Source organism: Punica granatum, chromosome 7 (assembly GCF_007655135.1).
Source record: "Punica granatum isolate Tunisia-2019 chromosome 7, ASM765513v2, whole genome shotgun sequence".
NCBI classification, from domain to species: domain Eukaryota; kingdom Viridiplantae; phylum Streptophyta; class Magnoliopsida; order Myrtales; family Lythraceae; genus Punica; species Punica granatum.
Window position 1 is genome coordinate 1,452,187 of NC_045133.1, and position 20,276 is coordinate 1,472,462.

The 20,276-nt window shown below is 42.6% G+C and overlaps 3 protein-coding genes across 5 annotated transcripts; all 3 read right to left on the reverse strand.

Moving 5' to 3' along the window:
• Nucleotides 1-10,630: 10,630 nt before the first annotated feature.
• On the reverse strand, nt 10,631-12,145 carry LOC116213914 (mitochondrial outer membrane protein porin 1-like). Its single transcript, XM_031549058.1, has 5 exons — nt 11,989-12,145; nt 11,783-11,869; nt 11,627-11,688; nt 11,270-11,496; nt 10,631-11,174 (listed from the first exon to the last, which is right to left on the reverse strand). The coding sequence occupies exons 1-5, from the start codon at nt 12,035-12,037 to the stop codon at nt 10,874-10,876; spliced, it is 726 nt and encodes a 241-aa protein (XP_031404918.1). The 5' UTR covers nt 12,038-12,145; the 3' UTR covers nt 10,631-10,873.
• Nucleotides 12,146-12,329: 184 nt separating this feature from the next.
• LOC116213915 (protein PXR1) lies at nt 12,330-13,475 on the reverse strand. The gene is made up of 2 exons (XM_031549059.1): nt 12,991-13,475; nt 12,330-12,889 (listed from the first exon to the last, which is right to left on the reverse strand). Exon 2 carries the CDS (start codon nt 12,874-12,876, stop codon nt 12,547-12,549), a length of 330 nt encoding a protein of 109 aa, XP_031404919.1. The 5' UTR covers nt 12,877-12,889; nt 12,991-13,475; the 3' UTR covers nt 12,330-12,546.
• A 187-nt stretch (nt 13,476-13,662) lies between these two features.
• On the reverse strand, nt 13,663-17,416 carry LOC116213913 (protein QUIRKY). Of its 3 annotated transcripts, none has more exons than XM_031549057.1 (2): nt 14,386-17,416; nt 14,093-14,284 (listed from the first exon to the last, which is right to left on the reverse strand). In XM_031549057.1, the coding sequence occupies exons 1-2, from the start codon at nt 17,065-17,067 to the stop codon at nt 14,234-14,236; spliced, it is 2,733 nt and encodes a 910-aa protein (XP_031404917.1). In that variant the 5' UTR covers nt 17,068-17,416; the 3' UTR covers nt 14,093-14,233. The 3 variants fall into 3 exon arrangements, with proteins under 3 accessions (XP_031404915.1, XP_031404917.1, XP_031404916.1); XM_031549056.1 differs by having other exon boundaries at nt 14,356-17,416; XM_031549055.1 differs by having other exon boundaries at nt 13,663-17,414.
• Nucleotides 17,417-20,276: the final 2,860 nt, after the last annotated feature.

Consider the following 20,276-nt stretch of genomic DNA (forward strand, 5'->3'; position numbering starts at 1 on the left):
CATGTCACTTGGAGCCTTGATTCTCCTTAATCCCACATCGGTGGGGCTTTGAATTTGTCTTCCCCATATTGCTTATAAAAGGGGCAGCATGCATGTTTAGATATAAGAGATATATATATACATGTATATGGGTGTACGTGTATAAGTGTAAGGAAATTCAAGTTGAATTGTTCAATTTGAATTAATCCTACTAGTCTAATAAATTTCGGGTGTCGCATCGGGGTGTTTCTTTCGAGTGTTGGTCGCTAGCACCGCCGATCTCGAAAACTCGTCGACAAAGTCGGTGTGGATACCAGTAGAGGCGTCACGCGTGGGACGCTCGGTCGACAACTTTAAATATTCCAGGTACGCTTTTATTTACTCTTACTCTTCTAGTAGGTCTTGGAATTAGTTTCACGGGTAGGAAATTTTGAATTTCTGTTCCTTTTACGCTTCCGTTAGCCCCGTGGAACTAGCAATTGGTATCAGAGCCTAGCTAGTTAGAATCTGAGTAGATAATAGCATAAAATATGATTTTATGCTTGGTACTCGTGTGATTATGTTTGATATTTGCGGTGCATGACTGTTAGACATGGACAATGTCCTAGTTGTGTTAGTATAATAGTTATGCGTTTGGACTATTATGTAATTGTTACATAATAGTGTATGGTGAGATCGATTAAATGTTAATAAAATCCCTCAAAATATTAAGTCCATATCCTTCCACCATGTAACGCTCGTCAAGACCAAGATCGATGAGTGTGTAGACCTTGCCTTCGCATGATGCCCTCATTTATCCTAGTAAGATGTGGTGTTTACCAGTGGGTCGGACTTAACTGAGCAAGCCTAATAGGATTAGGAGTTCAGAGGCATGTAGTTGGGCATCGATCTACAAGATAGATTTGAATAAAGGAGTTATTCACCCAACTAATTAAGAGTTGCATGTGATGCAATTGGGAAAGTGAGTTCCCTACCTAAATAGCTAGTTTTGGGTGAATCAGCCCTCGCTGACTCAGAGCTTGGTGAGATATGGATCTTGAAGTACTATGAGAATGATATTCTCTGAATCAATGTTCAGGATCATTGATTTGATATAAATAGTGGGAGCAATATTTAATAGAGTCCTCATTAAATATTGTAGTGTCATAATACTTATTTTGCATATTTTTTTGTGGTAGTTACCATGGCAGGGAGCACATCTAGTACTTTCTGTTTGCGATCCGTCCTTGATAAGGACAAACTGTCAGGGAATAATTTCCTTGGTTGGTATCGAAACTTGAGAATTGTTCTCACCCAAGAAAAGAAACTATATGTCTTAGAGCAACCTCTTCTTGCGCCACCACCTGACGATGCCCCCCAAGCTGAGAAAGATGTTTATAGTAAGCATCATGATGATGCCGTAAACGTCGGATGTCTCATGTTAGTCACCATGGACTCGGAGCTTCAGAAGCAACATGAGAACATGAAGGCGTACGATATGATCGTGCATCTCAGGCAGCTCTATCAAGAGCAGGCCCGACATGAGAGATTCGAGATCTCTAAAGCACTTTTTCAGGCAAGGTTGACTGAGGGTAGCCCGGTGGGTCTTCATGTACTCAAGATGATTGGGTACGTCGAGACTCTGGGAAGACTGGGATTTCCTCTGGGTCAAGAGTTGGCCACAGATTTAGTCCTACAGTCGCTGCCCAGCAGTTATAGTCAGTTCATCATGAGCTATAATATGAATGACTACAATAAACCATTGCCTGAACTGCTTAACATGTTGAGAACAGCTGAGCATGATATCAGTAAGGGGACGTCTGTTCTAATGGTCCAGGGGACCAAAAGAAAGGGCAAGGGCAAGAGTAAAGGCCAGAGGGCTAAAGGTGCATCCAAGTATGACTTGGGTGCGTTGAAGCCTAAAGCCAAGGTGGCAAAGAATGATTACTGCTTCCATTGTGGCAACACTGGACATTGGAAGCGGAATTGTAAGGTATACCTAGAGGAGTTGAAGAAGAAGAAGGGAAGTGAGACTTCTACTTCAGGTATCCATGTTATAGAGATCAATGTATCTACTACTTCTACATCTTGGGTATTAGATACCGGGTGTGGTGCTCATATTTGTGGAAATATGCAGGACCTAAAGAACAGTAGATCGTTGGCAAAGGGCGAGGTGGACCTACGAGTTGGAAATGGAGCAAGAGTTGCTACATTAACTGTAGGGACTTATCACCTAGTTTTGCCTACTGGGCTAGTATTAGATCTTAACGACTGTGTTTATGCTATTAGTAGAAACATAATATCTGTTTCTTGTTTGGACAAGAAGGGATTTTGTTTCACTATCAAGAACAAGTGTTGTTCTATGTACATGAATGATGTATATTATGGCAGTGCACATTTAAGTAATGGTCTGTATGTTCTTGATCTAGATACGCCTATTTATAATGTGGAAACCAAACGGCTCAAATCTAATGATTCGAACCCGACTTACCTCTGGCATTGTCGTTTAGGCCATATTAGCGAGAATCGCATCTCTAGACTCCATAAGGATGGATTACTGGACTCGTTTGATTTAGAATCGATCGAGACATGCGAACCTTGCTTAATGGGGAAAATGACTAAGGCCCCTTTTACCGGAAAAGGTGAGCGAGCTAGTGATCATCTGGCTCTCATACATACTGATGTATGTGGACCAGTGAACAAGCTTGCTAGAGGTGGGTATCTCTACTTCATTACATTTACTGATGATTTCAGTAGATTTGGATATGTGTATTTGATGAAACACAAATCTGAATCCTTTGAAAAGTTCAAAGAATTTAAGAATGAAGTGGAGAATCAGTTGGGTAAGAGCATTAAAGTTCTTCGATCAGATCGAGGAGGTGAATATTTGAGCTATGAGTTTGCTGACTATCTTAAACAGTGTGGGATTTTATCTCAACTGACTCCACCTGGAACACCACAGTGGAATGGTGTAGCTGAGAGGAGGAATCGAACTTTATTAGATATGGTTCGATCTTTGATGAGTCATGCAAACTTACCTGACTCCTTCTGGGGATATGCTCTACAGACAGCTGCTCTCATATTAAACAATGCTCCGTCGAAATCAGTTGAAAGGACACCATATGAGATGTGGTATGGGAAGTGTCCCAAGATGTCTTTTCTAAAAATATGGGGTTGCGAAGCTTATGTGAAGAGATTGTCTTCGGATAAGCTTGGCCCTAAATCGGACAAATGTTACTTTGTGGGGTATCCTAAGGAAACTCGAGGATACTATTTCTATAATCCCATCGAGGGCAAAGTGTTTGTAGCTCGAACTGCGGTATTCCTTGAGAAAGAGTTTCTCTTCAAAGGAACTAGTGGGAGGAAATTAGAACTTGGGGAAGTTCTACCACAAAATGACATTGACCAATCGACGGGCGATGTTGCAGAACAAGTACCACAAGTTGTTGTGGCACAATCTTCTACACAGGTGACACGGGAGCCTCGTTGGTCTAGTAGGATACGTCATGAGCCCGAGAGATATGGATTTCTCGTGACTCAAGACAATGACGTATTGCTCATAGATAATGATGAGCCTACAACCTATGCGGAAGCTGTAATAGGCCCTGACTCTGAGAAATGGCTGGAGGCCATGAGATCTGAGATGGAGTCCATGTACACTAACCAAGTATGGACTTTGGTTGATCCACCTGAATGGGCAAAACCCATTGGGTGTAAGTGGGTCTTCAAGAAGAAGACTGATATGGACGGTAATGTGATTACCTTTAAGGGCCGACTTGTGGCAAAAGGTTTCAAACAAGTTCATGGTGTTGACTATGACGAAACTTTTTCCCCGGTGGCTATGCTTAAATCCATAAGGATCTTGCTTGCAATTGCAGCTTATTATGATTATGAGATCTGGCAAATGGATGTCAAAACTGCTTTCCTGAACGGGAAGCTCCTCGAGGATGTGTATATGACACAACCTGAGGGTTTTGTCGATCCACATAGTGCTGGAAAAGTTTGTAAGCTACAACGGTCCATTTATGGGCTGAAGCAAGCTTCTAGGAGCTGGAATCTTCGTTTTGATGATGCAATCAAAGAGTTTGGTTTCATTAAGAATGAAGATGAACCCTGTGTTTACAAGAAGGTCAGTGGGAGCGTAGTGATCTTCCTGGTGTTGTATGTAGACGACATACTTCTGATCGGAAATGACATTCCTTCCTTACAGTCTGTGAAGACTTGGTTGGGAAGGTGTTTCTCTATGAAGGACTTAGGCGAAGCTACCTATGTGCTAGGTATCAAGATCTATAGAGATAGATCCGGGAGACTGCTTGGCCTAAGTCAGAGTGCATACATAGATAAAGTGCTTCGGCGTTTTAGCATGCATGATTCTAAGAAAGGGTCGCTGCCTATGTTACATGGCATAAGCCTTTCGAAGGCTCAGAGTCCTTCTACTCGAGAGGAGAGGGACCGCATGAATAGGATTCCATATGCGTCAGCTATTGGATCCATCATGTATGCTATGTTATGCACTCGATCAGATGTCTCGTATGCTTTGAGTATGACGAGTCGATACCAATCAGATCCAGGTGAAAGACACTGGATTGCAGTAAAGAACATCCTTAAGTACTTACGAAGGACTAAGGAAATGTTTTTGGTATATGGAGGCGAAGAAGAGCTCGTTGTAAGAGGTTACACCGATGCTAGCTTCCAGACCGATAAGGACGACAGTAGATCGCAGTCAGGGTATGTGTTCTGCCTGAATGGAGGTGCTGTGAGTTGGAAGAGTTCCAAACAGGAGACAGTAGCCGATTCTACCACAGAGGCCGAGTATATTGCTGCCTCTAACGCTGCAAAAGAGGCCGTTTGGATCAAGAAGTTCGTGACAGAACTTGTTGTGGTTCCTAGCATCGCAGACCCAGTGGATCTCTATTGTGACAACAATGGAGCCATTGCGCAAGCTAAGGAACCCAGGTCTCACCAGCAATCCAAACATATACTCAGGCGCTTCCATCTCATTCGCGAGATCATCGACAGAGGAGATGTGAAGATATGCAGAATACCAACAGATGAGAATCTCGCAGATCCACTTACGAAGCCTCTTGTGCAGCGCAAGCACGAGGCTCACACTAGATCTATTGGCATAAGACATGTGCCAGATTGGCTCTAGTGCAAGTGGGAGATTGTTGGGAATTGGTGTATGCCCTAGAGGCAATCTATAATCAGTTTTGTAATATGATATCTATTTCATTATAAAACGAGGCATATCTGTTATTGTGTAGATTACGCTAAATATGATTTTACACAATAATGTCTTTGGAATAGTAGGTTCAATAGGCATCAAGTGTGACTTGATTGTGAGATCCTATAATTACTGAACATTATTCCTAAATGTCCATAGTCAAAGTATTATCGTTAATTAGGACAACGGTAATACGGTTAGACTAGTGTGAGTGTTAATTGATGACCAAATCTCATAGATCATGGATATGGAGATATCAAATCACACCACATGTATACATTAAGAGTAATGTGTATTGGACTGACCCGCCATGAGATTGCTACATGGGTTGTTACGTGACTGTCATTAGCATATCTCAAAGTGACTATAGTGTAATGGTCCTTTGACTTGAGGTCACCATGGATTCCTACGTGTAATGTCGTATATTTTGATACTGTCAAACGCCACCGTAACTGGCTGGTTATAAAGATAGTTATTGGGTATGCCACAAAGCATGGAAAAGAATGTGAGTGACCAAGATAGGATTTGTCCCTCCTACGAAACGGGAGCGATATCTCACGGCCACTTGGTGGTTAAGTCTAAAAGTGTATGCATACCCAAATGAGTCGATATAATGATGTCGAGCTCATTTGCTCTGATAGACTTACCCGGTAAATCAAGAAAGAGAGATATTAAGTCATACAAGGATGTCATCGACCATGCCTTGGGCTCAATAGAGATATAGAGGACAATGGATTATATTACACGGTAATATAGGTCACGAGGTTCGTCGAGAAATTGACTTTCCGATTATTTGAGTAACAGTGATGCATTGCTAGATGCCGCTCACTGTTTGTAATATTAAAATAGAGATTTCGATATTACTATCAACGTAATTGGGAACCTACAGGGTCACACACTACGACTAACTTGACGAGATATTTTGAAACAACAAAATTGTCTAATAAAGATTAGATGATTTATGGTGCAACCGATTAATCGGATATTTAATGAGATTAAATTTGCCGATTAATTAGACCCGACTTATTAGATTTAATGGTGTGCTAAGTGGTTATTTTTATGGAACCACTTGGAGCCAATTATAGAAAGAAACATGGGCCAATTGTATGATAACACTTAGCTATACACATGGACTAATTAAATGATGTCACCTAGACTTACACATGTCACTTGGAGCCTTGATTCTCCTTAATCCCACATCGGTGGGGCTTTGAATTTGTCTTCCCCATATTGCTTATAAAAGGGGCAGCATGCATGTTTAGATATAAGAGATATATATATATACATGTATATGGGTGTACGTGTATAAGTGTAAGGAAATTCAAGTTGAATTGTTCAATTTGAATTAATCCTACTAGTCTAATAAATTTCGGGTGTCGCATCGGGGTGTTTCTTTCGAGTGTTGGTCGCTAGCACCGCCGATCTCGAAAACTCGTCGACAAAGTCGGTGTGGATACCAGTAGAGGCGTCACGCGTGGGACGCTCGGTCGACAACTTTAAATATTCCAGGTACGCTTTTATTTACTCTTACTCTTCTAGTAGGTCTTGGAATTAGTTTCACGGGTAGGAAATTTTGAATTTCTGTTCCTTTTACGCTTCCGTTAGCCCCGTGGAACTAGCACTACTAGGCACATTTTTTTGTATACACGAGTTGTCTTTGATGAGCAGACATTTCCTTTCAAGATATGTGCACCTATCCCAATAGAAACTGTTCGGTCTTCTTCAGGCCCCGCTTGTACTACTGGCATGTCTTATCCTCCAATACATAATCCACCCACATTCCTATTCCTTCATTCATTTTCTCACCATTAAATTCCTCTAGTAGTATTGTCCCTGTTACCATTGATTCATCTGTCATGGCTCATAAGGTTCATGATCAGTCTATAGGTCCTATAGTGTCAAATGAGAATGCTCTGGCTTCTGATGCTGCACCTGCCCCTCAAAACACTCACAGGATGATGACACGATCTAAGGATGGGATTTTCCCTCCTACTCGATTTAATATAGCCCGACATCATTCGGCTTTCTCTATCTATGCTGATCTGTAGGAACCAAAGACATTTGCTCAGGCCTGCAAACATCATACTTGGCGAACACCAATGCAGGAGGAGTATTAGGCGTTACTCCAGAATCATACGTGGAATCTTCTACCCAAAACGTTATTGGTTATAAGTAAGTCTATTGCATCAAATAGAAAGCCGATGGATCCATTGATCGTTACAAGGCTCGATTGGTGGCGAAGGGTTTTAATTAGAGAGAATAAGATGATTACTCAGAGACTTTCAGTCCAGTCATAAAGCCGGTAACCATTCGAACAGTTTTCTCAATTATTGTTTCATTCTAGTGGCCGATTCGAAAATTGGATGTGAAGAATGCATTTTTTCATGGGCATATCACTGAGGAAGTTTACATGCGACAACCTCTTGGTTTTGTTGATTCCTCTCGCAATGATCATGTCTACTGTCTTTGTCACTCTCTCTATTGACTTAAGCAAGCCCCCGAGCTTGGTTCTAGTGCCTCAACACCTACTTTCAGCATATTGGTTTCTCTGACTCCAAAGCTAACACTTCTCTGTTTATTCTCCGAGGATCAAACTATCTTGTTTATCTCATTGTCTATGTTGATGATATCATTCTCACTAGCACTCTAGATGCACCTATTCATTCTATCATTTTTGCATTACAGAGAGAGTTTGCTATGAAGGACCATGGTCCTCTTCATTTCTTTCTTGGGATGGAGGCTCATGCTTATGGTATTGGGCTACATCTCATACAGTCCAAGTACATTCATGATATTCTGGCTCGCAGTTCTATGTTGGAGTGTAAGCCTATCAACTCTCTGGTTACGGCTGGCTCTCGGCTTTCTCTTCACAATAGGGACTCTTTTCATGATCCTTCTCTATACATGAGTGTTTTGGATAGTCTTAGTATCTCCCAGTGATTAGACCTGACATTCCTTATGCGGTCAATCAGGTGTGTCAGTTCATGCACTGCCCCGCTGTTACTCATTGGATGGCTGTGAATTGCATTTTGTGGTACCTTAAAGGTACAATTACATATGGGCTTCATATCCATCCTAGCTCTACATCATCCTTTCATGATTTTTCTGACGCTGATTGGGATGGTAATCCTAATGATCATCGATCTATTAGCGGCTTCGTATTTTTCTTGGCTCTAACCCAATCTCTTGGAGCTCTAAGAAGCAAAAGACAGTTACACACTCTAGTATTGAGTTTGAATACAAGAGTCTTGCCAATGCCACTGTTGAGATTTTATTGCTTCAGTCTCTTCTTCGGGAACTTGGGATTCACAACCGTCACCCTCCTACTCTCTAGCGTGATAATATCTCTGCAATCTATCTTACAATGAATCTTATCTTCCATGCTCAGACCAAACATATTGAGATCGATTATCACTTTGTGCGAGAGCGAGCAGCTTTGTATTCGCTTCATTAACTCTAATGATCAGCTTGTTGATGGACTCACCGAGGACTTATCTTCATATCGCTTTGCTGCTATTCGGTCCAAGCTTCACGTGGAGAACTCCTCGTTCAGCTTGTAGGGGAGTAATAGAGAAGATAGAGTAAATTATTCGTGATCTTAGCTTTCCGTGTATGGCTTTCATACTTTAAGAGTGTATAGATATCAATTGATGTATTTCCTTTTCTACATCTATGTACAATTCCTATATAATGAAATTCATATCACCTCACACAATTAAGTGAGGTTTCAATCATTCCATCATTCTAATCTTTAATTGTAATAGTAAAAAATAAATAAAAATAAAAGAAAACTTACATGTAACAAGACAAGTTAAAATAAAAGTTGGAGAGAGAATTTTTTTAGGAATAATACGGGGTTAATCGAATTACCAAATACATTGTCAACATGCCACAAAAGGAAGGAACTTTTTTAAGAAATTAGAAATTAGAAAAACTAAAAGGAAAAAAAAAGGGGAACCCTTGTAAGTGGGGAACAAAATCCCACTCGCCCCCATGGTCCTTATAGGGACCTGTAATCACTTCTCCTGGGAAGGAGCCCTGCACGATACTGCGAGTTTTCAACATAATTTTCAGTCAATAATATTTTCATAAGATCGAATGGGGATTTAATAAAATTGAAAATTAAAATAGTAACAAATTAATATAGTGGGGCTTATTTTAAAATAATTAAAACACGAGTTCGCTAACGCTTTAGTCCTCAAATTTAAAGCGAGCCAACATATAGTTCCCCAAGAAAATTTTACCACCAATTTAGTCCCTCGATTTTCAAAAATCCTAATAAAAAAGCTCTTTTAATGCATTTTTTGCCAACATTTTGGTCCCCAAAAAAAATCATAAAAGGACCTTTTTGTTATGATTTTTGGAAATTCAAGGACTAAATTGGTGGCACAATTTTTTCATGGACCTATGCGTTAGCTCGCTACAAATTTAAGTGTTACTACATTCAATGAAATACTCTAATTTCGAAATTGTCTTAATTTGGTAAATATAGAAAATGTAGAAAAAAAGAAATTTATATAAATTAAGTATACAAAATTTTAAGATGGCGACTAAATAGTTTCTACATGAACAAAAGAGAATTGTATATATGTATTTATTTATATAAGCTACGGTGTAACTAATTTTGTAAGATTGAGAAAATTAGTTTTTTTCTATAGAAATAATGTATAATATACCAAATCTATTTATAGTACATATAAAATTGTCACTATATTTTTTTGTATGCAGCATATAATTCTAGATAACTCTTTTGCCTTAACTACTCATTCTTTAATATTTTGCTATTGTAAATTGTACTTACTACTGCTGGAAATAATTTTTAGATATATGTAATATCAATAAATTAGTATTTCTCATACTCAATTATTTGTTAAGGTATTGTGTTTGGAGTTTTCATTTAAGTCCTTGAAGAATAACTTCCAAGAGTGGAAGAAGGTTTCCCATTGGAAACCTAAATTAATTTTTTTTTAAAGGTGCATATACCCTAATATATACATATATATATATATATATATATATAGACAGAGAGAAACTATTTATGATACTAAATTTCTTTTGATTTTATAAACAAATTTGGAGAAACTTTTTTTCTAGAAATAATTGATCCGATCATAATAACCATATCATTTATCTCGACGATCAACTGCATTACCTATTATTTTTCGGGTCGAACTTACAATATAACAAAAGGGTTGAAAATGCAAAAATTTAAAAATGTGAATTCAAAAATAAAAAAGCAAAGCAGTTACGAGGGCATTGATAAGATAATAACGAATAGATCGTTTGTCTCGACGGTCGACTGGATTACATGCTACTTTTTCTTCCGAATTAAAAAATGCTAAAGAAATGGAAGAAAAATATTTTAGAAAAAGTGAAAATTTAATAAATTGAAATTAGATAATTTAATTAAACTTGGATGAAAGGTTTTTTAAAAAATAAGACAAGATGTGGCAACCCAAACAAGAGTTTTACTTGTATTAGAAGATCTGTCTATATGTGTGTGTGCGCACATGCACATATATAACTGATATTATTATTGCGATCCCTCAAATCTGCCTGGCGTTTGCCTCCAATTCAGGTTGGAGAATGAGTGACCGGGCAAAGAGAACACATGTGAAGTAGCATACATCTTTGAGCTTGAAACCTTCCCGATACGGTGAATTGAAGGTCCGACCTCTCGCAAGGCTCCATCTATGGTCTCACCGCAATGGATAACCCGAGTTTCGGGCCCCACTTAGCGGCTCCAAAGTCTGCTTCTCCGGAAACTGTCACGTAAAGCTTCTGCCAGAACCCCTGCTGAACAAGAGCCCCGAATACGCCTCTAGTGCTCACTCGAGCCTTCACAAAGGTAAATGGAAGTACTGCCTGCTGGATGCCCATAGTAACACTTGTCTCATTAACCGAAAACCTGTGTGCAGCTTCTGCTGCAATGGCCATGTTAGTCAGCGGGTTCGCCATAAGATTAGCTCTCAGAGTATCTAGCTTGTCATTTCTGCATATATGGAGAACAGGTTACTTCGGTTATCGAACGAGAATTTTCCATGTAAAGAGAAAAGGTGTTCACTGAAGTTCGACAGGATTTCTCACATGGTCAGGGAAGCAACTAGGAAGGGAGTATTGAATCCAAGACCAGCATTGATTCTGTCAAATTTTCTTGCTAACACGTTGAATGCAATATCAGTCCCAAGCGACAAAAGAGAGGTTCCAATGACGCCGGAGAAGCTTAATATCGGGTTGTATCCTCTAAAAGAGTTTTTTGTCAATCCAATCCCCGCTGTAATCCCGAAGTAGTCGTGTAAGTATTGCAGCTCCGCCTACGAAGTACAACATTTTTCATCTTATATAAATCCGTACAGCGTATGATTAAAATATGATATTTACAGATTTCTTCAGAAATCAATGCCTAACCGCTGTAACTCAGGCAAACATCAAAAGAGCACTTACTTTGCCAGTATAGGGCACGATGGCTCGGAATACTGTCCCGAACCCAGGTAAGATATCATCAACTGTAGAAATTGGTCATAAAGTTTTGATATCAATCAAAGGTAGAGGGAAAAGTCCCGATTCTGGTCTGGTTAGATCAAAGGTAGAGAAATTTACCTCGGAAGGAGATGTCACCATTCACGTCGAGGCATCGGTACTGGAAATGAACGGCAGGCTGTCTTGCATAGCCCCTGTAAAGTATATCTGACAAACAAAATCATAAAAGGATGGACAACTAATCACATGAAAAGTACCCTTGAAGAAATTTGAGAAGAAAATATTAGAGGAAAGTAAAAGATCGGATGGTTGTGAGCGCATGAAACCTCTGGCCTTCTCGCCTATGTCGTCGTATAAACCGGGGCACCAGCTCATACTGATTAGTAGCTATATACTGTATTTATTGATTATTCAATTTTGATTAATGTCCTCAAGGGGAGGGGGTATATATGTATTGACATTGCGAGAAGAAGCCAATGGGGAAGTTTCCTTTCTGTACTCTGGAACATGCTCTTGAGCCATGAAACTTCCAAGAACCCAATTAGATTACTCGGTTACAAGCTGATTCGAATATGCCGAGGATAGATTTCTACTTTGCTGAAGAGTGCACGAAAAGTATGCAGTCAGTGTGTCTGGGAAGCATGCGTTCGATGGTGACAGTGGTCCGTCACTCCAAAATTTTTACCGGTTCATACTTTGATCAATGAAACTCAAGATCTCTCCATTTGCATCTCTTGAATTTATGGTAAAATCATTTGCCATATTATGTGAGGTATCTGCATTTTATCTGCAGAAACCAATCACAAGCTAAACTAACTTTAAGATAACGTTAAACTTATGGACAGGATTATGAACCGTCGTGTTTCAGGTTTCAGATCAAATGCTCAGGACGAGGTGGCAGCCGCCGGCTGAGTGGTCACGGAGTCCTTGGCAATCTGCTCAGCCTCGTGGAGGAGCTTAAGGATCTCCTCCCTCTTGGTAACGAGAGCCTGCATCTTGGCATCGAGCTTCTCGAGCTTAAGCTTGAGCTTCTGCGGGTCCCTCTTGTCTTCGGGGTTCTTCTTCTCCTTCTTCTTCTTCTCGCCGGCCTCCTCATCCTTACACTTCTTGTCCTTCTTCTTCTCCTTGGCCTTGTCTTCCTCCTTCTTCTCGTTCTTCTCTTCCTTCTCGTGCTTCTCCTCCTTCTGGTGCTTCTCCTCTTCGGTTCCTCCCATGTTGCTCTATTTTCTGCAAGAACAATAACCCGAAACACACAATTATACACGGAAAACATATATTATAGAAAGACAACACCACGGACTGCCAAGAACATCGACAAAACAACTCACCTCAGGAATTCTCGATTGCCGGAACTCTTCTTTGTTGGTTCTTGATGTTAATCTGATCCTCTAAACTGGTGGATTTATAGGCCAAAAAGGGTCAACACGGATTCCTATTATCTTCAACCAAATCCCATTTTTTAAGCATTCAAATGGATAAGAAACCATTCTTTCAAAACAGAGGCATGAGAACAATCTTCCATCAACTATTCACGGAAAGCCACAGCTTTTTCTCAAAATTGCAGCATATTGGGTACCACCCAATTTTATAAAAACTCCCCGTACCGCTCGTGTTCGGGATCTTATTACCGTATTATGTGTCCCATGATGCCGTCCTGGAACCAAGGAACAGCTTCCTGAAATACTTTTGAATTTGCCGTGCTTTTACAAGACAGCAGCCCTACAGCTGAACCCCACAACATCTGTTTTTTCCATTTTCTAAACTGCGAGCTATTAGGTGTGGTGCCGCCAACAAATTGTGCTCTAAAAGAGCTTCTCTAAAAGAGCTTCGTGATTAGGACAAAGTCGAGGTTTGGATGAGAACCACTGTGAATCAATAGAATAGGACTAAGTCGAGATCCAATCCGAATGAAGATCACTTCAACCAATTCACGGGAAAAGAAAACGGTAATAAGCTATGAGAGAATAGTGTGTTTAGTCAAAACCCAATTCACAACCACATGAGAAATGAAAAGAATTGCAATCATGGCAATGTCCCACTTTTCTTCACTTCTTTTAACGTTATTTTTTTGGGTTTTTCACGACAACTTTTTTTCAACACAAAAACAGTGCCCTCTGTTGTCTCCAACCCCTTCCCCATCACCACCCCCAAAAATCAAGGCTAAATTAATTAATGAACGCTTCCCATAGTTTCATAGTTTCCTACATTAGCCGGTCGGATAAACTCGGGAGTCGCCGGAAAAAGTTCAGGCTTGCTGGAGGCATTGGCTCCCGGAACATCGGGTGGCGGAGATAGTAGAACCCGAGTGCCACTGCCACCATCTTCGGCGGCACGACGTAGAGTGTCAGTGTGATTGCAAGGCACACTCCTATGAACAGCTTGGTGGCTCTTGGATCCCTCCAGCTCACTAAGGCCTGGACCCTCTCCCCTTGGGTGGCGAAATCACCCAGGACCGTCTGGACCCGAGCTGCCAGCAACCTCAACCGGTCGTACCGTGCACGGACAATGTCTGATGGCTTTGAGCTCGGAATAGTGTCGAACTCCTCATCGAGCTCGTCCGGATCAACCGTCTCAGCTTGGGAGAGCCTGGTGTCCATCCCAGCTGGGATTCTGGGACGGAACCTGTAGTACCATACACCAATCAGGAACACGTAAAGGAACCCCGTGGGGACTATCAGGTCTGGATACCATACGAGAACGAGGTATAGGATGTGGACGAGGACCGTCGTGATTGGGTTCCTCCACCGCCGGATATCATCGAGCCACTTGGCCAGGCCGACTGCCCAGGCAAGCACCGCTACAATGCGGAACCAGTTGGCCTTGCTCTTCCTCATGCTCCATGTGTGAGAGTCCGCATCCAGCATGTACCTCACGACCTCGGGCCCGAGAGGCGGCTCCGACCTGGCAAGCCAGGCTGCCACCATCTTGGTGGCAGCTCCCCGCAGAGCTTCCTGCTGGGCCACCCTGAGCGGGCGGAGGTAGTGCATTCGGGGCAGCAGAGGCTGCCCATAGACCGCGCACGTGTCAGGCAGGAGGGAGGGGCAGGCGAACCGGACTGCGAGCTCGACCTCACCCATCTTCTTCAACCCAGACCTCAACAAGACCAGCAGCGGGTATGAATTCGTGTACACCCTGTTGCTCTCCAATGTGGATACTCGGATACGTATCTTTCCAATCGAGCAGTCCAGTTTCCCCTCCGACGAGTCACTGAACATCCGCCAGTTGTCGAAAACACCAACCGTGAGAACAGTGCAGGGGTCATAGACCTGCCATGTATACTGCTCGTTCCAGCGCGGGTCGAAGCAGTCGGTTATCGTCCGGGTGCGGACCCATTTCTTACCGTACTTCGCCACACAGTAGGCATCCGTGGACCCCTTCCCTGGCCCCTTGGCCTTCATCGGGAGTAGCCCGCGCGCCCCCAAAATGCCCAACTCGAGGATCCCGACCGCAGGCTTCCATAGCTGCTTTGCGGTGGGCCGAAAATCGCTGCAAACGTGGGCAGCTTCATCAAGAACATGATAACCGCCCTCGAGGCAGAGACGGAGGTATAGTCTCCCGCAATAGGATGGACCACCGGGGCCACCTCCGGCACCGCCCTCCAGTGGGAACCACTTCCCTGGAACATGCCGCTCATCAATTCGCTGCTCGATCGATCCCACTGGGATCATAATGTGCCCAAGGAGCATGATCTCCTTGCTGGTTCGGTCCTCCACCAGGACAATCAGCGAGTCCTCGAGGGGCTCCCCCGCCACGAAGACGAGGTCTTCATTCCAATGGACCGATGAAGCATGGTTGCCCATCGAGCCTCGCCTCGTCCTCACAGACTGGAACCCGAGCTGAACCTTGACCCGGATCTCTGGAGTCGCCAGAGGAGGCAGGTTCGGAGGGATTTGGAGGTCCTGAGCTTCGATCACAGTAACCCGGAGGTACCAAAGCTTAGGCGACTGGTAGACCTTTGAGCGGGTGTGGGCCACGTATGGCGCATCCGAGCTCCATGCTTCCGGGAAGGCGTCGTCAGCCTGCGTACCAATCCAGACGGAGAGCTGGATGTCACCAGTGACACGGCCCTGCTCACCGCCCTCGAGGCGGTACCATTGTGGCGCCAGTGGGCTGTCGGGTGGGTCCCTCACGGGGACATCCGATAAGTCGAAGCAGACGCCACCGAGGAAGTTCTCCGACGGGGAATCCCAGACAGAGATCTCGAGCGTGGAGCTGGCCGACTCGAGCTTGTTGTGTCCCAGGGCGAAGACCTGTTGCCACTCCGGCGAGTCGGGGGGCTCACCGGGGCGGTAGACGGCCGGCTTCGACCGGACGTAATGGCCGGTGGTCCGCACCTTCACGTAGGGGCTCTCGTTGGGGGAGAGCCCACGCGCCTTAACGATCCTGATGAAGAGGTATTGCATAGGCTCGACGAGGTCGTAGGGGTGGATCTTCTCAGCCTCGCTGGCGAACCTACGGTGCTGCTTCGGGATCACCCTCGGAGCGAAATCGCAGCTCGGCCTCCTCAGAACCCTCACCCTCTCCCCAGCAGTCGGCGCCTGCATTTTCCTCACGTCCGGCGGAGGGTACTGCTGCTCCGACGGCGGACCGGGACCGAGACCGGGACCGGAACCTGGACCTGGACCTGGACCTGGACCTGGAAACGGACAGGCCATGGACGGCGGTATCATCCCTTCAGGCTGCGGCTCTGGATGCAAATGCATCATGGGGTCATGCGCAGGGACCTGAGGAGATTCCTCGATGACGACCAGCGGAGGCGAATGGGACCCCTCGTGGTGGGGATGGATCGGCTCGCCGCAGTCCATGGCCATTGGCCGGATTTCCTCCACCACCATGACGGGGGGCTGACGCTGGTCCGGGGGCGGCTGCTGCTGCTGTTCGTCCGGCGGAGGAGGCGGGAGGTTGTCCTCGACGAGCTCGTCGAAGTGGTAGATCCTGAGGCCAATCTCGCCCTTAATCCAGCTGAAGACGCTCTTCTTCTCGAGCTGGTAGTAGACGAGGCCCTCGTCGCCCCGCCTGGGGAACTGGGAGCCGTAGAGCTTGACGCGGCCGAGGAAGTGGTTCTTGCGGCCGCTGCCGCCGCTGAACTTCTTGTCGTTGTAGACCTCGACGTTGAGCTCCTCGAGGTCCATGTTGTCGGGGTCGGAGACGAGGAACTCGAGGGCTTCATTCCATACGGGGTTGAGGTCACGGAATCTGGTGGAGGTGCGCTTCTTCTGGTTGTCGAACTCGGCGATGACGTAAGGGCTGGAGCTGCCTTGGCCATCCTTGGGGAGGAGGTCCCGGGCTTCAATGATCTCCACCACGAGCTTCCGGACGGTCTGGGTCGGCTCCGGCCGAGGAGGAAGAGCCTCCTCCTGCTGCTGCTGGTTGTGCTGCTGGTGAGTAGTAAACGTCGCCGTCATCGGGTCATTAGCTCATGTGGGTCTACAGGAAAGAAAGAGAGAGAGGGGGAGGGGGGGGACGATGAGCGGTGATAGCGGAGGGCAGGGAAGGGAAGGAATGATTTGTTTCTTCTGCTATTGCTTTATGGGGTGGGGTGGGGGTTTGAAAATAGTGGGGATGGGGGAAGACAGCACGCAGAGCGCTCTGCTCAGCTCTGTGCTTTCAGCTCAGCTGTGTCAAATTTGTAGATGCTTCGATTGTTGTGTAGATGATGAAGAAGAAGAAGAAGAAGAAGAAGGACAACAACAACCAACGAAGATGGTTGGCGACAGACAGGGATACCGATACGCGTTTCCGTTTCGTTTCGTTTTCTGCTGCCGTTTTTCAGTTGCACAAATAAATTTACATAACATTAAATAATAATAACAATAATACACCATTTTTGTGCATGTCAAGAAAAAAAATAAACCATTTTTGTTAATTTTCTTTTACTAGTTCTAAAAATTACACATTTTAAGCACGAGGCAAACCATACTTTACAATATATTTGTAAGTGTTCGGAATCATACACCAAACAAAAAGTATTTAAAACCTACTGAAAGTATTTCGTAGTCAATACTAATAATCTGAATGAGTATTAGTAAGTGAAAATGCCGAGGACACCGCTGTGATCCAACCCAAGACTTTCTATCTAAGGTTTTATAAAAATGAAGTTAATATGTATATATTAATTTATTTAATTCTTTATAGTTAGTGAGAGATCACAATTTCACTATATACGCACATAACGCCAAGCCAACGAGCCAACGGTTAAAGAGAGAGAGAGAGAGAGAAAGAGAGAGAGAGAGAGAGGGGTTGCCGTGGAATTGGGCAAATGACAGATTCCATTCTCTCTCTCGAAGCTTGCATCCTTTTGGGCCCCCAACTTTCGGCTTCCCCCTCACCCCGTCACCCCGCTCTTATTTTTTAATTGATATACATATATAGTATGTCTTATTAACATTCAAATATTTCATTTTTCTTTTCTTAATTTTGAATATTTCCTCTTAAATAAATTTTTATCTAATTTTATATATTTGTGTCTATCCGCTTAAAATTGCCCTCTCTGTGATCATGAGACCGATGAACTAATTGATTAGTTTGGATTACTGTCACGACTAGTTCCTATTAGAGGATTCTCATATGATATCTTCTTCAAAATCCTTTGAGCATATTTCAATCATTTTATCGGTATAATCTTGGATTTGAGCAATCCCTTACTTGGATGCTGTCTTATTTTACCATGTCCGTAGACTCTCTCTCTCTCTCTCTCTCTCTCTCTCTCTCTCTCTTTTTTTTTTTTGGTGGGTAAGAATGCGCATGACACTTAATTAAGTACAAATCTTATTCCACTATGTCCCCTTTCCTGTTTATGTATTGTCACTTTATTGTGAACTTTCCTAAGATTGCTTCTTTGTCAATATAGCTCCCAAACTTTACAGAATTCCTAGTGGCATCATCCAACTGCATGTTCAACCCGCATTCCTTTCCCTATTACATGTCCATTTCAACCTACTATGATTTTCATATAACTTACATAATATCGATTCTAGTCATTGCATAAGCATCTCTACGTATCTGCAAATTCCATTTTTTTTTTATATTTTATATTTTTGCTTTGTAATCTTGAAACTGAGAGATGTTCTTAACTCAAAACTATTATCCTATGAGAAATGGCCGGCATTTCAATTGAATACTCTCGAATTATCATGACAATATATATCGCGTGCTAGAATGATCGGATTATCAATAATAGTTTTGATTCACACAACTATTAAGATGCCTCTAAGCTAGACTAGAGAGCATTTGCTTCCGCTCTAATGGTTTGTCAACGGGGAAATAAAAAAAAAAAAAAAAAAAAAAAAAGATAAAAAATCACGAATAGAGTACCCCTTTGGGGGTGGAAGTGGAACCCTCCTATTTCTTTGTCAAAAAAGCACCCACATTTTGAATAAAGTTCCCCAACTTACAAAGCATCCATCCCTTTTCTTTTTCTCGTCTTCATGTTGGGACCTTTTTATTCCCACCCCCTCTCCTCTATGCACATATATCTTTCCTTTTACCTTTTGTTCCTTTCAACTCTCAAAGTTTCCATTTTTCCTTGTAACTCTTTGATATTGTCAATTTCATGTTGTAGCATGTAGTGAGATATCATCCAATATCCATATCCAATACCAGCTCTGGCCTTTTCATCGAGAAAATTCAGTTCGGTTTGCACGATCTGAAATCAATCAATAAATCAGTGATGATTATAATGTCTCTTATACATCACTAGGAATAGGTAAGATTTTTAGCAGCAGCTTAGATGGTATGTTTGTTATTCTCTTATGTATTAATCAAGCTTCTTTTTCAGAATTTTAAATAATTTTGCCATAAGTCAATATATATGAAAAAATAAATCATATATATATAGATGTACACTATCTACTTCTCGAGCTAAACACCAAGATGTATAAATTAAAAGGAAGCAATAAAGAGAAGAATTCACTTGACCTTTATTCTTCGGCCAAGTTGAATTCACAAGAATGGTCCAATTGGTTGTTTCCACTCTATTGTAAATTGCATCCTTTCACATTTCTAGAGAAAAACATATATATATATATATATATATAATTTGTCGTAATGAAATAAATATTATATATGTATACATTTATCATCTATCCATATAGATATACAAATTGTCGGATCGAATGCTATGTTTCTTCATGAAACCGGGAGATCACGTTCTTCGACAATATTAATATAATTTAATTATTTCTCCAAGCACGGATAATGATGATTAAATTAATCTAAGCACAATTTTGAATTTAATAAACTTGTGCCGGACCAAATATTTGTCGGGGCCAAACCGGTCCAAGAAATTGTCTCTATTCTTCGTGCTCTCTAGACCCAATACAAGTTTAATTCATCAAAAAAATAAAAATAAAATACAAGTTTGGCCATCTAAGAATGCCAGACATATGGTCTCGAGTTCGAGTCTTTTTAAATGCAAAAAATCAGTCCATCGTAGACTGGGGGAGCTATTTCACTCGGTTTATAATTTGATAGATCGCGAAAATCTTACCCGGTGGGGGCCGGGGGTGATGCCAAACTTTTCGACACACATCCCCAAGAAGCTTCTTCATGGTGCCTCTCGTTGTCTAAGGTGGCTTTTTTTGAATTACGCCGTAAGGCCAAAGAATCAGATCCT